The following is a 16,535-nucleotide window of genomic DNA, read 5'->3' on the forward strand; positions in this document are numbered from 1 at the left end:
GAAAAAATTAGACCATCATGGATGTTAAGTGACAATAATCTTCTTCTTCTTCTTCTTTTTCCTCTTCTTATAGAGAAAGGTCTTGGGAACAATATTATAAGTCTTGAAGAAGGTTTCATTAAAAATGATTCTCAAAACACCATTTAAATTATACAAATTATAGAAACTAAGTTCAAGACATTATATATATAAGGTTGTTTAGTCGAGGTTAGAGTCCAAAATTCATAATAAAAAAAAATCAGATGCTAGAATATTAGTGGATATTGTACTAGCTATGTAGAAAAATCTAGAGACTACAAGTTTTACCATCCCTTACTCACTCCTAAAATTGTTGATATCTTAAGTAAAAAAGTTATTAAAAATTATGATATTAGTGAGAGTACTATTATTTAAAAGATAAAGTGAGAAAAAAACATGAATTCAAGAGAGATTTGATCATTAAAAAAAATCAACCTACAAGAGCCACCATTACAAGAAAAACAAATTGTCATGAAATCTAAAACATAACACATGTAGGTATGAGTAAGATTGAAGGTGTGAGAAAATCTTTAATGAAAATAAGTTTTGTCATTTATGATAATTATATTGTATACATGTTGGGATTTCAATTTGATATTGAACCTAAAGGTGATTATATTTTGTTTTTACAATCTATAAGTGAAGAAGAATAAAAAATTTGGTATAATACAATTAAAGAAAAAATAGACTCTATCACTAAAAAACAAGTTTGAAAAATTGTTAAGTTACCGCGGGGAGTTAAAGCTATAGGTTGTAAATGAATATATAAAATCAAATTGTACTCAAATCATAATATTAAAAAGTATAATGCCAAATTGTTGGCCAAGGGTTTGCATAAATAAGTCATTGATGGCCTAATACATACTATCTAGTTTCTAAAAATGATTTATCCAAAACTATAATCACTTTAGCGGCTCATTTTGATATTAGGTTAAATTAAATAGATATAAAAATAACATTTATTCTTAAAAAAAAGATGTAAATACAACAACTAAAAGGATTTGTTATAATCTAGATAATCAACTAGTTTCCTTCAAGTTAAAATAAGAACTCTTAATCAAAGCATTTTCAAAACATACAAAGAAAGCATTTTCAAAACATACAAAGAGTATGAGATTGGCCGAGTACATATGATTATTAATTCCTTATTTTATAATATTAGTTAATTGATAATTTAATATGTGTATTTATAGTTTTTATTTCTAAATTGTCTATTGGGATATTATGAGATCATGCATAATAAAGGAAAGGAAATTTGATTTTCACATGAACAAAACAATTATAACTCATATATTGTCCTTCTATTCAAGTAAAAGGTTAAAGTAATTTCTTTTGGCCATATTTAGTCTTGAACTCCTGAATTTATAAACTTATATAATGAGGTGTCATGGAGTTAAGTGAAAGAATGTTAATATTGATTCACATTCTACATAAATTTTTTTATTTAAATATATTAAATAATATAAATATTAATCTTGTTTAAAATTAATCTTTTTGTAACTATTAATTAGATAACTTAAATAATTACACCTACTTTGATTTTGATAGAAGAAAAGTAATTAATATTATGAGTACATCAAGTCGTGACTCAAATATTTAGTTAATAAAAAGTGCATTTTTTTTAAAAAAAGATAGAAAAATAATATCTAAAAACTATAGTTTTGAAACTTAGGGTAAGGTTTATATTATAATTTGAAAAGTTGGCTTTGATTTTATTTTTTAAAAAATTAAATGATATTATTTTAATATATATTTTTTAAAAAATCAATGGATTAAAAACTAGGTTTTAACATAATCAAGCTTGGATCGACGTGAATAATAAATTGATATAAGCTTTTAACTGGGTGAATTAAATTATTTTATTTTTTCTTGAATTTAGATTGATTCAAAACCTAATTTAGCTGGATCTTACGTAGAGTGTGGCTGAATTTTACAACTATGCTCGATACATTAAAAAAAGAAAAAAAAGCACATCAAGCAATCCAAAACAAGATAAAAAAATAAAACCAAATTATTACAAAACCCCACCAAACATGCCTCTTACACTACAAGCACTCCCCCTCCAAAACCGATCCCAAACATATTTTTTTTCCTCCTTTCTTAACATGTCTCTCATTCATTCATTCATTACCTTCCAATCTCACTCAAAATAAATTGAAATTTTACAACAACACACACACACACACTCGCAGAGTAATTATCGTAAGAAATGGCGATGGCGAGGGCAAGCTCTGGCCCCGCATACCCCGAGCGATTCTATGCAGCTGCAGCATACGCTGGATTTGATGGATCTCACAATTCCACCAGTACCGTCTCTTCTAAATTCCAAAACGACACCGCTTTGCTCCTCTACGCTCTCTACCAACAGGTTCCCTCTCCAATTCTCCATTTCCATTCCCCGATCCATTGCTTTTCTTTCTAATTGAATTGAATTCACCATATTATTCTCTCTGATTCGTGGCTGCATTGTTCTGGCGCCAATTTTAATTTCATTTTCTATTATTTTTATTAATTGTTAGGCTCAATTTTGCATATAATTTATGTGCTTGACTTGTTTCTATGCGATTTATGAGTTTTCTAGTGCTAATTTTTCTGTCTTTGGAGATGTTGTGCGTTTTGTGTGTGTAATTTTGGTGGATCTAGCGTGAGTTTGAAATATTGAAGGTGATTTGAGTCGATACTGTATTTTTTCCATGCTAATTTTGTACTGCAATTTTTCTTATGATGACTATGACTGTCAAGCGGATCGTGACAGTGGAAATATGTTAGTGAATTTGTTTTTCTTTGGAATGTGATTGCAGGCGACAGTTGGACCGTGTAATGTGCCGAAACCTAGCAGTTGGAAGGCTGTAGAACAAAGCAAATGGAAAAGGTTTGTTTGGTTATCATCGGCCTTATCTTTTTTTTTCAATCCTTCTCTCACGTGATTGTCTATGTATTTAATCCAGCCTAGGTGCATCATTGATGAATTATGAAGTTTTGTGAACTTGGAGCAAATGATGTGAAGAAATTGGGAATGAAACTTGTTAGGATAAAGCAATGTGTAACATTGAGAATCTGACTCTGTCGGTGGAGGTCAGGATAGATTTAGAACTTAGGAGGAATGTAGAGGAACGTTTTTGGTTTATTGCATAATGAGGAGGATAGTGTTCAGTTCCTGAACTCATACATGATTGATCCACCTTGCGGGATAGGACACTAATATAGTATATATGCTTGTTGCAAACATGTGATATGGAGAACCGGGCAATATTGTTTTGTTTTGTGTTGTGTATACATGTTTGTATATGTGTCTAGATTGGTTTCTTTTAATTTTCTTGTTTCACGCAAGAAGCTTCCAAAGTCCCAGAAGCAATGCCGTTGGATGATATAGATAGTGCACTGTCTTCATTTTATTACTCAGTTGCTAGTTATGTATTCTATTTTTATTATCATAAACCTGCTTAAATGAATGGATGGAACCGCTTTTCTATTATTTTTTTTGTGCAGCTGGCAGGGGCTTGGAAATATGGCCTCTACAGAAGCAATGCGTCTCTTTGTGAAAATATTGGAGGTAGTTGCAATGGGATTTTCAGGTTCATGTCACATGAATGATTTTTAACTTGAGTTAATTATTATTATTTTTTATTCTCTTGGGCAGGAAGATGATCCAAGTTGGTACTATAGAGCATCTAACTCTATCTCAGAAATCTCAGAGCCTGTTGTAGACACACCAGTGAATGTGAGTCCATTAAGAATTATAGGGTGGAGTTTATTTTCATTTCTTCCATACTGCATCTTTTATCTTCGAACAATGAATTATTTCTATATGTTTTTAGTGACATTGATATTTTTTGCTGGTTAACATAATATCAAAGTATATATCTGAACTAATGTCTTTGTTAATAGTCCCAAAGGATCTGTTGTTTAGTTTGGTGTGTGCATGGCCTTTGCTGCACAATGTGAATAATTTCTGTGGAATTCACATACGATACCAGTGTCACATGACATAAGTGACACCTTTTAGGACTTTAGTGGTGATCTATTTAAGGTTTCCGAATTCAAGTTTAGCATGATAAAAGTATTGCTTGGCAATTAATTTGTGCCCATTGAACGCGTCATCAATGATTCTTTAAGGAAACATAAATGAAGCAAAGGATAAAATAAGTGGAATTTTGAAAGGAAAATGTTGATGCAACAACCAACTAGCCATCTGAAGCATCATTACAACTGCTGTCATTATGCACCACCACCTACCTCTATCCAAGCCATCCTGCACCATAATCTATTGCTGCTGCTCAGCTACCTCAATTTCATCATGTACCACAAGAACCTCCACTCAACAACTTTCAAATTGCCTAACTAATTCCACTTCTGCACTCACTTAAGTACACTTTTACTTGAACAGATCCAATGGAAGTGTATGCTTATGTCTTGTTTGTAGGCGGAGGCTTGTTCATGCATCTCTTGCTTGTATGTGCATGTGTGTGATAGTTTCTAGTGAGTTGCATTTGTTTGTTCTGGAAACTTGCTTGTATGTGCATGTGTGTGATAGTTTCTAGTGAGTTGCATTTGTTTGTTCAGGAAACTTTCTTTTTCCTTAATTCTACTTTAAATCCAAAATGGGAGAGAGAAAGAACTGAAGGAGACAATGCTCATCATGGCCTTTAATGTGATAATTGTCCCCTGGTTCTGCATTTTTTCTCATTAATTTCTTCTCTCCAAATCTTGTACTCAATAAATATTGCTTGCTGTAGCATTACTCAAAAGATGAGCCTATCATCAAGAATGAGAACTCTTTCCCAGAGACAAAGACCATTTCTATCGAGAATGGGACTCTTGTAGAAACACAGGATAAAGATGTTGTCTCCGAAGATGTTGGTACAGTTGCTGTCTATGATCAATGGATTGCACCTTCAATAACTGGCCAACCCCCAAAAGCCCGATATGAGGTACGACTGCCTTTTAAAATTTCAATTGCACTCATTCCTTTTTTTCTGTTGTTTATTCTTATTTTCACTGCTTTCCTATCATTTTCTGAATGAAATCTTTCTTATTTTTCAGCATGGAGCAGCAATTGTTCAAGATAAGATGTATGTATATGGGGGAAATCACAATGGCCGCTATCTCAATGATCTTCATGTAAGCAAACCATATATGGGAATGTTAGTTTGGAAAATGGAACTGAACTAATCCCGCAAATATTTATTGTTTCTGTGTACTTGAAATTCAATTTTTTTCTGGAATATTCTAAATATCAAATTTCATGGCCCTATGTTTTTTTTAAACTATTTTTTTTTCTCTTATATGGTATACTATATCTGTATTTTTCTTTTACGTTTAATTGATAACCATTGAAAATGGCTATCAACTATGTTAACTTAACCTTTTACAATCCTTTCTCAAAACTCGTTGCACAATGCAGGTGCTGGATTTGAGAAGCTGGGCCTGGTCAAAGGTCAATTTTAAGGCCGAGAATAAGTCACAGGAGGGACAGTCTCCAGCTAAATTAACTCCCTGTGCTGGCCATTCCTTGGTTAGTATAAAACCAAATTTCCTTTTATACAATTTCTAAAGCAAGTTTCATGCAAATCCATGCTGATCTATCTGGGATTGGATATCCTCATGTTTTGATGAATCAGACAATGTATGTTTTGTTTCTGCAGATACCATGGGAGAATAAGCTTCTATCAGTTGCTGGACATACAAAGGATCCTTCTGAAACTATCCAGAGTATATAATATACTATCATTAATGTGGTTTTGTGATTTAAACCCACATTGCTTTCATAGTTGATTTATTTTCTCTTACAGTCAAGGTATTTCATCTTCAATCTTGCACTTGGTCAACCTTAAAGACTTATGGGAAAGCGCCAGTATGTACTTCTCCCTCTCCCTCTCTCTCATCTACTGCATTTCCTACAAAACAGAAGCACTTAATCACTGTATTATTTAACGTTCAAAGCAGGAGTCTGCTGAGTCCCAGCACAAAGAAAGGAATGCTTGTGCTCAACAGTGTTCCATCCTGACTCTTTAATGATATCGATTACTTATACAATGTATAAACTGTTATATATTTTATGCATTGCAGGTCTCACGTGGTGGTCAATCAGTCACCCTTGTTGGGACAAGCTTAGTGATTTTTGGTGGACAAGATGCAAAGAGATCTCTCTTGAATGATCTGCATATTCTTGACCTAGAAACCATGACCTGGGATGAAATTGATGCTGTGTAAGATCAATTCTTGCAATTTAGAACCTAGCCTCTTTGTTTATCTATTTTTAATCTTATTGGTCATTTTTTATGGTTGTGGAATATGGAGGATTTAATAGCTATTTGTTAATTGACAATCTATCAGTTTTCCAGGAATTAGAGCAATTTGATGTTTGTTTCTTACCTCCGAAGATATCAAGAACTATATATGAAAAATCTGAATTCTCTCTATTTTAGTACCCGTACATCCAATGCCACTTTGAGCCACTTATGATTTTCATTACTGACCACAACAATATCTCATGTTTCTAGCTCACGTCCAATTTCTGAGATTTGAGCATTTGTGGTCGAGGATTGAATTAATTTTTACTATTTTACAGTGGTGTGCCTCCTTCTCCAAGATCTGATCACGCTGCTGCAGTACATGCTGAGCGTTACCTTCTTATTTTTGGTGGAGGCTCACATGCTACATGGTTCAATGCTCAGCATGTGCTTGATTTGCAAACTGTAAGATAACTAATCTCAATGTTTTTTGTTCTTGCACAATAGGACTGTTAGTAATATCTTCCATGTACATGGATTTTTAGATGGAATGGACTAGACCCACACAACAGGGTGAGATACCAACTCCCCGGGCTGGACATGCAGGTGTAACAGTTGGTGAGAATTGGTTTATCGTTGGTGGTGGCGACAACAAGTCTGGTATATATTTTACAACTTGAAGCTTATGCATTTAGCATTACCTACAAAATCCATTTATATTTTCCATTAAACCTAACAAAGTAAACTTGCAAACAGAAAGAAAAAAGGGAAATTTTTTTGCCTGGAAATTCCTTGTTATTTTAGTGAAAAATAACTCTAATAAGTGACCAACCTATGTATTGGTTCTGGTAAGAATGAGTTTTTCCATTCAATTAGTCAAATAGTTTTAATTGGAAGAAATTAGGCAGGATTCTTAATTTGATTTAAATTGTTCTCCGGCTTCATAAACTTCTCATATATTCCTTTCTGTCAACTTTGTGTAGGGGTCTCTGAAACTGCAGTCCTGAACATGTCTACACTTGTCTGGTCTGTCGTAATTTCTGTTCAAGGGCGTGTTCCTCTTGCCAGTGAGGTATTATACTTAGCATAATTGTGAACTTTATTAAGCTGCACGTAATTTTATTGGAAAGTTGTACTATTCCTTGAGCTGTGTAAATTTTATTGCAACTATCAAAATCTATGTGGAGTGCAAAAGTTTGACAAGGCATCTTGAAATTTTAACATTTTTGCTCTGGATTTTTTTAATCTGAATAGAGTTTTAATAAGGAGCAGCATTTATAAATTATCAACAGTTCAGTTGTTATGACCAATCAAAGAATATGTACCTGAGTGCTGTAGATATCGCAGTGCTGTGATGTTTAAGGCAACTGGGTAGGAATGTGGTTTAAATGCATCTGAACTGTTGAGTTTATTTCTGCCTTTGTAATCGAGTTTGAAAGTATCATGCTACTATTATTATTGTAAATTTTTATTATTTGATGTTGTTTTCTTTCACAAGTATTCATTGTTAGCCTAGAATTGGTCTTATCAATTCCATCATAACTACAGAGAGGGTGACATGCTGTTGAAGATAGTCTTGGTTTTCTTTGACTGTCTGATTTTTTTCTGCAGGAATCCATAGTAGAATCAGTCTAACTGTCTTTTATTGCAGGGTTTGAGTTTAGTCTTGAGCTCTTATAATGGTGATGATGTTCTTGTATCTTTTGGAGGATATAATGGGCGTTACAGCAATGAAGTTAGTACTAATTTTAACTTACTTTCTTGTAGGTTCACCCTCCTTTGCTCCTTTTCCCCTTTCTGATTTTGTTCTGTTGTCAGGTCAATGTTCTAAAACCAAGCCACAAATCAACCTTGCAATCGAAAATAACAGAGACACCTGTGCCAGACAGTGTTTCTGCTGTCCATAATGTCACAAACCCCACCAGAGATGTGGACTCTGAGTTGGAAGTGGGGCAAGAAGGCAAAATCAGGGAAATTGTTATGGATAACATTGACCGAGAGTCCTTGGTAAGGAAAATTTCAAAATGGGTTCCTTCCGGACAGAATATGTAGAAATTCACATTCTTTCGCTGTATTGTTGTCTTGGATTCACCCTTGAGATTTTGAATTCCATGCAGAAATCTAGAGGTGAGGGAACTAGTCTTATAGCCACTTTAAAGGCTGAGAGAGAAGAACTGGATTCTTCACTTAGCAAGGAGAAGTTGCAGACTCTCCATTTAAAGCAAGAGTTAGCTGATGCTGAGACTCGCAACACTGACCTTTACAAGGTAATCACTTGACATACAGGTTTAGTTGTCTTTTGAGCACATCTTCTGATGTACCTTGTACAAGAGGTGCATGCTATCTCAAAATATAGCCTATGATAGTTTTCCACTTGTCAAATTTCTCTTAGCTCATAAGATGCCCTTTCTTTCCATCCAATTCCCCTTAATTTTGTCTTATTGGCATCGTAGGAGCTCCAGTCTGTACGTGGTCAACTTGCTGCTGAGCAGTCAAGATGTTTCAAACTAGAGGTATTTCCTAGTTACTTTCTCTTAATATTCTTTTTACCCATTCATGGGTGTTGATTTGATGATGCTTGGAACTTCCATGAAGAGCAATCCTTTTCTGTTGATTTCTCATATTAGCATGCTGGCTACTTTGAAGTTTATTTTTATTTTTTCGTTAAAGCCATAAATTGTCACTAGTTCAATAACCCAACCTAGAAATGAAGATACGGATAATATGATCTTATGTCTACATATCAGGGAAAAGAAACTCTGTTTGGTTTGTCACAAGTAAAGTAAAAAAAATAGATTGAAGAATTTCCAGATAAAATATTCTAACTCGTTGCTACAAGAAGTAAGGTGATTTATGTTAATTGAAAGCCTCTAGCTTTGTTTGCTCTACCTCTCCCCATCCCGCAAAAAGAAAGAAAGAGAAAAAAAATGAAAATCTCCACCTGCTTCCTGTGTACAGGTATAGTAACGAGCAAAATCTCCCAAAATAGCACCAGTTCTTTCTCCATATAAAATAGTTTTATGCGAGTTAATCACTCCTTGAGCTAATAGGTTGATGTTGCGGAACTACGACAAAAGCTTCAAGCAATGGAGACTCTGCAAAAAGAACTTGAACTCCTGCAACGACAGAAGGCTGCCTCTGAACAGGCATTACATGCAAATCACAGGCAGGGATCAGGTGGTGTGTGGGGCTGGCTTGCTGGAACGCCTGGCGGCCAGAAAGGAGACGATGCCTAAATTTTTGTCGAATCCTCATTAAGTAGCGATTGCTTAGATTTGTTTCTCATTGATCCACTACCTATCATATATTTTCTTTTGGCAATGGGAAGAAACATATCGAGTTTTTGTTGGTCACCGTGAAACCCCTTCCGGGTTTGTGAAGGAATACACCCTTTAGTTTGTAGTTCATATAGTCATTATATATTTTTATGTTTTCAGATCTTTACAGGGCTTGTATTGGAAGTAAAAAAAAACTGTTACTGCATGAAAGTATAGAATTCATTATTTGCCAACAAAATTGGCCAACATTCTTTTGTTATAGTAATTTTAAGCTTCAATACTCTATATTATTATCTACAGAGATTGTTGCTCTTTTTGTGAGCTGCTACAATTTTGAACATGGATTTTGCTGTGAAGAATAGGCCCTTCCTCTCCCTCAAATTTTAACCAAACCTTCTTTATTATGGCTGATGCAAATAAAACTGCGTGGAGGGCAAATGCAATTTGCACGGGAGTTTCTCAAGGCCCAATCAAATTCGTCGGGCTAACAGGACATGCTTGGAAGATGCATTTCTTTTTCTCTTGCTTTAATCTTTCATGTGTAGCTTGTTAATGTAAATTATCCCTGAGATTTCACTTGTAACGCGAGAGATTATATATATATATTGTGTGGTTTTTGATTGTTTGGAATTCTTGGGCTTATTTATGCATGGCAAAACTATACGAACCATTCATATTCTTCTACCATCATCACGAAAATTCTCCCTCGCTGCCTCTAAAATCAACACGCTAGATGTAACAAAAATAAAAATATGGAGAATGATAATAATCAACTTGATTTCACATATTTCTCATCTTTTTTTATGCTTATTTATTTATTATCATAAAAAAAATCTCCATAACACACATTTTGGATTTATTTAAAAATAAAATCTAGAAAGTAATGGAGATCAATCATGAGTATTATGCCCGCCCGTTTCCGGTCTAATCTAATCTAAGAATTAAATTAATTCATTTTTTTTAGCGTTTTAAATGAAATATTTTTTTTAAAATCTAGTTTAAAATAAAATCTAATCCAATCCAATTATTATGCCCGCCCGTTCCCGGTCTAACCTAATCTAAGATTTAAATTAATTCATTTTTTTAGCGTTTTAAATGAATTTTTTTTAAATATAGTTTAAAATAAAATCTAATCCAATCCAATCATGCCAAAAATTCAAATAAAAAGTCACTGAATTGATTGACAAGTTGTGAAAAGTTTCATCACTCCCAAACAAGCAATCACCTTGGTTTCCCAATCCACACATTTCTCTTATTTTTTATATCTTCCTCAAAATTCACTTTTAATGAAGAAAAAACGTTGATGGGGACATGGCAAAATTTCTTCAAATATTGAATGACATCATGATTTTCATCAAACGGCCAGGATCCACTTTAAGAAAAGGCTCCACATTTCTTTTTTTTTTTTTGGTAAGTAAAGGCTCCACATTTCCCCTTCCACTATCTCATAACGTGGCACCATCGACAACCTTCCCCAACCCCGCTCGCCCCGCCCCATCAGATAAAAATTCCTGATTACTACAAAATCCCTCCTTATTTTCTCTCCATCCAAACACGCCCTTATCTCCCTTCCTCCAAGAAAACCCAAAGTTTTACACGAACCAAACAGACCCTAATCTCTCTCAATAGAAAGGATAACTATTTTAGCCTTCAATCAAGACTCCATCTTTCCAGTGTTCACTCTTTCAATTTCACCTCTTGCAAATGATATATGCTGAATTACACACAAAAAATTCGAATGGAGAGGAAGAGGAACCTAGGGTTTCATCAATCGAGAGTGAACAACAAGAAGCTAGCAATGCTAGGGTTTCTAAGATTGAAGAAGAGGAAGAACCAGAAGAAGAAGAATCTAGGGTTTCTGAAGTGAGAAGTGAAAGAAGTTTTGATTTTGCTGTTGAAGATGAAGAGAGGCAAGATAGGTTAGCGTTAGGAGATTATAGATCTTTATGGAGTGAATTTGATGATTTTGTTGCTAATGAGGATAATGGAGCGATGGCTGGTACGTCTAGGGCATTGATTTATGGTTTTGAAGTCGGTGATATGGTTTGGGGGAAAGTGAAATCGCATCCGCGGTGGCCGGGGCATATATTTAATGAGGCGTTTGCTTCCTCGTCAGTAAGGCGGACGAGGAGGGAAGGTCATGTGTTGGTTGCTTTTTTCGGGGACAGTAGTTATGGTTGGTTTGATCCGGCGGAGCTTATTCAGTTTGATGTGAATTTCGCAGAGAAATCGCAGCAAACAAATTCCAGGACTTTCATTAAGGCAGTGGAGGAGGCAACGGATGAGGCGAGTAGGAGGAGTGCACTTGGCTTGGCTTGTAAGTGTAGGAATAAGTATAGTTTTAGGCCTGCAAATGTGCCAGGGTATTATGTGGTGGATGTGTCGGATTATGAGCCTGGAGGGGTTTATTCGGCGAGTCAGATTATGAAGGCAAGAGATGGGTTTAAGCCGGGGGAGACTCTTGCTTTTGTGAAGCAGTTGGCTGTCGGGCCTCATGGATGTGATCAGCAGAGTTTTGAATTTATTAAGAATAAGGCGAGGGCTTTTGCTTTTCGCAAGGCTGTTTTTGAAGAGTTTGATGAGACCTATGCACAGGCATTTGCAGTTCACAGTTCACGGCCTTCTAATGATACCGCTAAGGTACCAAATCAGCTTGCTAAAGAGCCAACTCGAGGTATTGTTTTCTTGGTAATTGTTTTGTGCTTGTTTGCAATGTTCGGTTTGCTTAGGTCTTGAAGGTTTGATTTGTGCATTGGAGATAGTCTCTTGATGTTATTTACCCATGATGTTGGATGCCCATTCTTCTTCCTGTACTCCCTTTTGTTTCTATTTATCACATTGGTTCTTGAATAATGACAAGTAGTTTGGATTCTCTCGCTGTGTTTTTACATGTGCACTGACTGTTTTCACTTCTCTAATGCAACCCAAGCATTTCCCCTGAGATTTATAGTGAAGGCATAAGAGTTAAGTTCTTGCTCTGTTTTATAATAAGATAGAGTATCAATGGTTATCAAATGGTTAAATCTTCAACTCCTTGAGAATAGTATCTTTATGCTTGCGCCATGCAGTTGGAGGGATAAATAAAGTGTAAGGCACTCGATGCATCACAGAAATTATGTGGATGCATGCACAACTTTGTTGAAACTCTTAATAAGTTAATATAGCGAACATTCACATTTATTTTATCTATTATTTTAATTTTTAATGTGTGTGTATTTCTGAGTATTGCCTCAGAGCATGTTTGCTAGCATCCTTTTATTTGGCTCAATCTCTTTTCCAAATAGAGGTTGCTAATCTTTGTGCCTTGTCTGCCTTTGAGAACTAATTGGCCCCTTTTATGTATCTGCATGTTATTGAATTTGAAATATGATTCATGGGGCAGTTTCCAAATAAAATACTACACCAAAATTGAATTTGTCCAATTTCATGTCTAATAAATGTTTTCTTAAGAGTTCTAGCCTGAATTTTTGAAAGTTAAAAATTAGCTTTCTGCTTTAATTGAAAGTGAAATATATGTAAGAAACTTGGCACATTTTTTGTGTAAGATTCATTGCACCAAGCAATTCTATATATTGAAATTTCAGAGATTTTACAGAACATGATGAGCCTTTTTCTTCTGAAAAATTCTTAGCACCTCTAATCTCATGCATATGTGGTATAAGATTTGGTTCTTTTATTATCACAGATCATAGGTGAGAGCCCGCACTTTCTTCCTTTTATAGTTTGTGTTTCATAAATTTGCCTGGATGGACCTTTCATTTTTTTTTCTCCTTTCTGTTGGCTATTTTTTATTCTATGTTTGAACACGTTTTCTTTTTATTCTCCCAGCTCCTTTGAGTGGTCCATTGGTGATAGCTGAAGCTCCGGGTAGCGAGAAGAGCTCAAAAAAACCTATAAAAGTCAAGGACTATTCAAAAAAAGGCAATTATCTCCTTAAGCAAAGAGATGAGCCAGGTGAGCTGAGAGGTTTTGAAATTGTCCAAAGGCAAGCAGGTTCCTCATCCCTAGCAGTTTACGTGGAGGCTGGTTCATCAGCAGTGGAAGCTGGCGATTTTGTGTTGCAGAAAAGAGCTTCAACCCCCCATATTTCAGCAAAACACGAGCAGTCTGTGCTTATAACCAAAGAAGATGTGGATTCTAGTGAAGATGGAGCTGGCAAAGCAGCGTTAGTCTTAGATCATGCTCCAGGAGATGCAAATATGTCTCTTGATAAGAAGGGTGCTATGCAAGAAATAAAAGGTGAACAAGGATCAGATGTGGCTGTGGGTCTGATGAGTACAGGGTGGCCTGACTTACCTGGGAAGGAGCAGCTTAAGGGTGTGTCAGATTGTACAAATGAAGAGAGTGCAAAAGCATCAAGATCAAATCAAGTTTCTCAGCAAAATGAACTGAGCTTTTCTGCAAGAGCAGAGGTAGACAGTGAATTGAGTAAACTTCAGAATGGTGAGCCCGCTTCACTTCTTTCAGAACTTAATGCCACACAATCTGTTGGAACAAGTACTGGTAGTGGAGTAAAAAGGGTCAAAGTCATTAAACGTCCTGTTGGGGACACCAGCTTGCGGAAGTCTATTACGGGGGGGAAAAAGAAGAAAGAGATAGGAGCAGAAACTAATCCTGATGGTCCAAAGAAGCGATTGGCCACTGGAAAAGGTGAGGAAGTGAGAATCTCATTAGGAAAATCCACCCATGTCAGTGTTTCTCCTGGAGAGGATTCTCAGCTTAACAGTCAAAAGAAAGATGGTACTGAGTTTGAGCTATCACAGCTACTTAGTGATTTCCTTGCTCTAGCTCTTGATCCTTTCCACGTTGCAGAAAGAAATAGCCATTCAGTTACAATGCATTTCTTCCTGCGATTCCGGTCCCTTGTTTTCCAGAAAAGCTTGGTTTTGTCACCACCTTCCGAGACTGAGGTTGTTGAAGTTAGTGGCACTAAATCCTTGTCCAGTATTGGGGCTTCTGACTATTCTGCCAGTGAGGACGCCAGAGGTTTGATACCTTCAAAACCAGCAAAACTCCTTGTCAGACCTAATGATCCAACAAAAGCTGGACGAAAGCGTTTGCCATCTGATCGCCAGGAAGAAATTGCAGCAAAAAGGCTAAAAAAAATTATTCAGTTGAAGTCATTGGCTGCAGAGAAGAAGGCTCAGAGAACTTTGGATACCCTGGGAGCGGAAGGGAAAGAAACAGTGGCTAGGCAGAGAGCAGAAGTGAAACAGACTGCTGCTACCCAACGGGCAGAAGGAAAACAGCCAGTGGCGCAACCTCCGCGGAAGTCAGTCAAACCAGATTCTTTCAAAAAAACAGAGCCTCCAGTTAGAGCTATTGAGCCCACCATGTTGGTGCTGAGGTTCCCTCCTGAGACATCTCTTCCATCTGCTGCTCAGTTGAAGGCAAGGTTTGCTCGATTTGGGTCACTAGATCAGTCTGCAATCCGTGTCTTCTGGAAGTCATCACAATGCCGTGTTGTGTTTCGTCGAAAGCTTGATGCACAGGCAGCTCTTAAATATGCTCTTGGTAACAAATCCTTGTTTGGTGATGTGAACGTAAGGTACAACATTCGGGAAGTAGGAGCTCCTGCTTCTGAGGCACCTGAATCTGACAAAAGCAGAGATGACACTTCTGTTGATGCAGCACAGGCTGAGGATTCTCTTGCTGATTGGCAAGCAGTAGCATTTGCACACCAGCCTCCTTCACAGTCAACAGTACAGCTGAAATCTATATTGAAGAGACCAAACGGTGATGAAGCAGCACCAGTAACTGGTGTTAATGGTAGTAGAGGAAATCGTGTAAAATTCATGTTGGGTGAGGGGGAAACTAATAGTGGAGAGCAAATGATGGTTGGTAATAGAAACAACAACAACAACAACAATGCTAGTTTTGCTGATGGTGATGCACCTACTACTTCTGTTGCTATGGGTTTTAGTAGTAAGAACTTTCAAATGGTTTTCCCCCCATCTCAATTGCCTATTCTTCCCCTCCCTACTCAATTTGCAAAAGCCCCTCTTAATTATTCACATCATCATACCGAAGTAGCACCCAGAAACTCTCACAATTTCAACACCCCTCCAAGTGCCGGACCCAGTACACCAAGCATAGATATTTCGCAGCAGATGCTGAGCCTTTTGACCACTTGCAACGATGTTGTCACCTCCGTGTCAGGCTTGTTAGGTTATGTGCCTTACCACTCTCTTTGACAACCGATAGGGCCAATACACAAAACCCTCATCGAAGGATTGGACTGCATGAATTGGGACAAAAAAGCCAGCCAACTCCTCCAAGGCTGCTCTTGGGTGTGTACTGTGCATCGATTGGGACACAATCAATATGGCTGCAATAAATTTTCTCGTGAAAAGGCAGCAACTGTTATAAACACAAGGATACGGGGTCTTCCTCGCCGGGCGCCAATGTCAATCCAGCAAATCCATCGTGACTAAGTTTTGTTGTAAAATTATGAAGCATGGGGGTGGATTACTCCGAAAATGTACCCATAAGATTGCACCATCCTCTTCTTTTCTCCATTTCCATTAGTTATACCTACTCATGGCATTTCCATTCCATCTTGTGCTTAATCTGCATGTGGTGAGAAAATTTGCTCATACCATATATTTTTTATTAGTTTCCTGTTGGATTAGCAAAACTCGTGAAGACCCATCATCGGCATCACGCCTATATATATATACATAGCAGGTGGCCCCCCATGACTGGGAGCGGCGCCCAAGAATCCTTTATTTGAAGAGATTATAACGTCGTTAACATCGGCATTGCTTGTATTTACTATTATGTCCTCAGTTGTGGATCCTTTAAAGGCGGCAAATTGACGTGATTGATGATGGCTGTGCTACACGTGCAGCTTCAAGCAAATGGGTGGCTCCACGTGTCAACGTCATTCCTAGCCCCTCCCGTCTCGAAGAATGTAGATGAGGACATTTTGTCCTTCAGAGCGAAGGCATGTACTAGCCAAAAAGTTTACTTTCCATATATTTAAATACAAACACGCCTTCTACGC

At 36.6% G+C, this 16,535-nt stretch overlaps 2 protein-coding genes across 6 annotated transcripts; both read left to right on the plus strand.

Moving 5' to 3' along the window:
• The first annotated feature begins 2,042 nt into the window (after positions 1-2,042).
• On the plus strand, positions 2,043-9,830 carry LOC105125067 (acyl-CoA-binding domain-containing protein 4-like). Of its 2 annotated transcripts, XM_011025362.1 has the most exons (19): positions 2,043-2,281; positions 2,372-2,386; positions 2,820-2,890; positions 3,508-3,571; positions 3,659-3,739; positions 4,755-4,949; positions 5,062-5,139; positions 5,423-5,533; positions 5,664-5,730; positions 5,811-5,872; positions 6,088-6,227; positions 6,590-6,716; positions 6,797-6,911; positions 7,235-7,323; positions 7,903-7,986; positions 8,070-8,258; positions 8,369-8,518; positions 8,705-8,764; positions 9,302-9,830. In XM_011025362.1, exons 1-19 carry the CDS (start codon positions 2,228-2,230, stop codon positions 9,485-9,487), a joined length of 1,938 nt encoding a protein of 645 aa, XP_011023664.1. In that variant the 5' UTR covers positions 2,043-2,227; the 3' UTR covers positions 9,488-9,830. The 2 variants fall into 2 exon arrangements, with proteins under 2 accessions (XP_011023664.1, XP_011023663.1); XM_011025361.1 differs by having other exon boundaries at positions 2,043-2,386.
• A 1,184-nt stretch (positions 9,831-11,014) lies between these two features.
• Positions 11,015-16,166, plus strand: LOC105125068 (uncharacterized). 4 transcript variants are annotated; one of them, XM_011025364.1, is made up of 3 exons: positions 11,015-12,203; positions 13,358-15,742; positions 15,782-16,166. In XM_011025364.1, the coding sequence occupies exons 1-2, from the start codon at positions 11,234-11,236 to the stop codon at positions 15,721-15,723; spliced, it is 3,336 nt and encodes a 1,111-aa protein (XP_011023666.1). In that variant the 5' UTR covers positions 11,015-11,233; the 3' UTR covers positions 15,724-15,742; positions 15,782-16,166. The 4 variants fall into 4 exon arrangements, with proteins under 4 accessions (XP_011023666.1, XP_011023667.1, XP_011023668.1 ...); XM_011025365.1 differs by having other exon boundaries at positions 13,358-14,727; positions 14,761-16,166; XM_011025366.1 differs by having other exon boundaries at positions 13,358-14,724; positions 14,758-16,166.
• The last annotated feature ends 369 nt before the right edge of the window (positions 16,167-16,535 follow it).

The sequence above is a fragment of the Populus euphratica genome, unplaced genomic scaffold, assembly GCF_000495115.2.
Source record: "Populus euphratica unplaced genomic scaffold, PopEup_1.0 scaffold28.1, whole genome shotgun sequence".
Taxonomy (NCBI): domain Eukaryota; kingdom Viridiplantae; phylum Streptophyta; class Magnoliopsida; order Malpighiales; family Salicaceae; genus Populus; species Populus euphratica.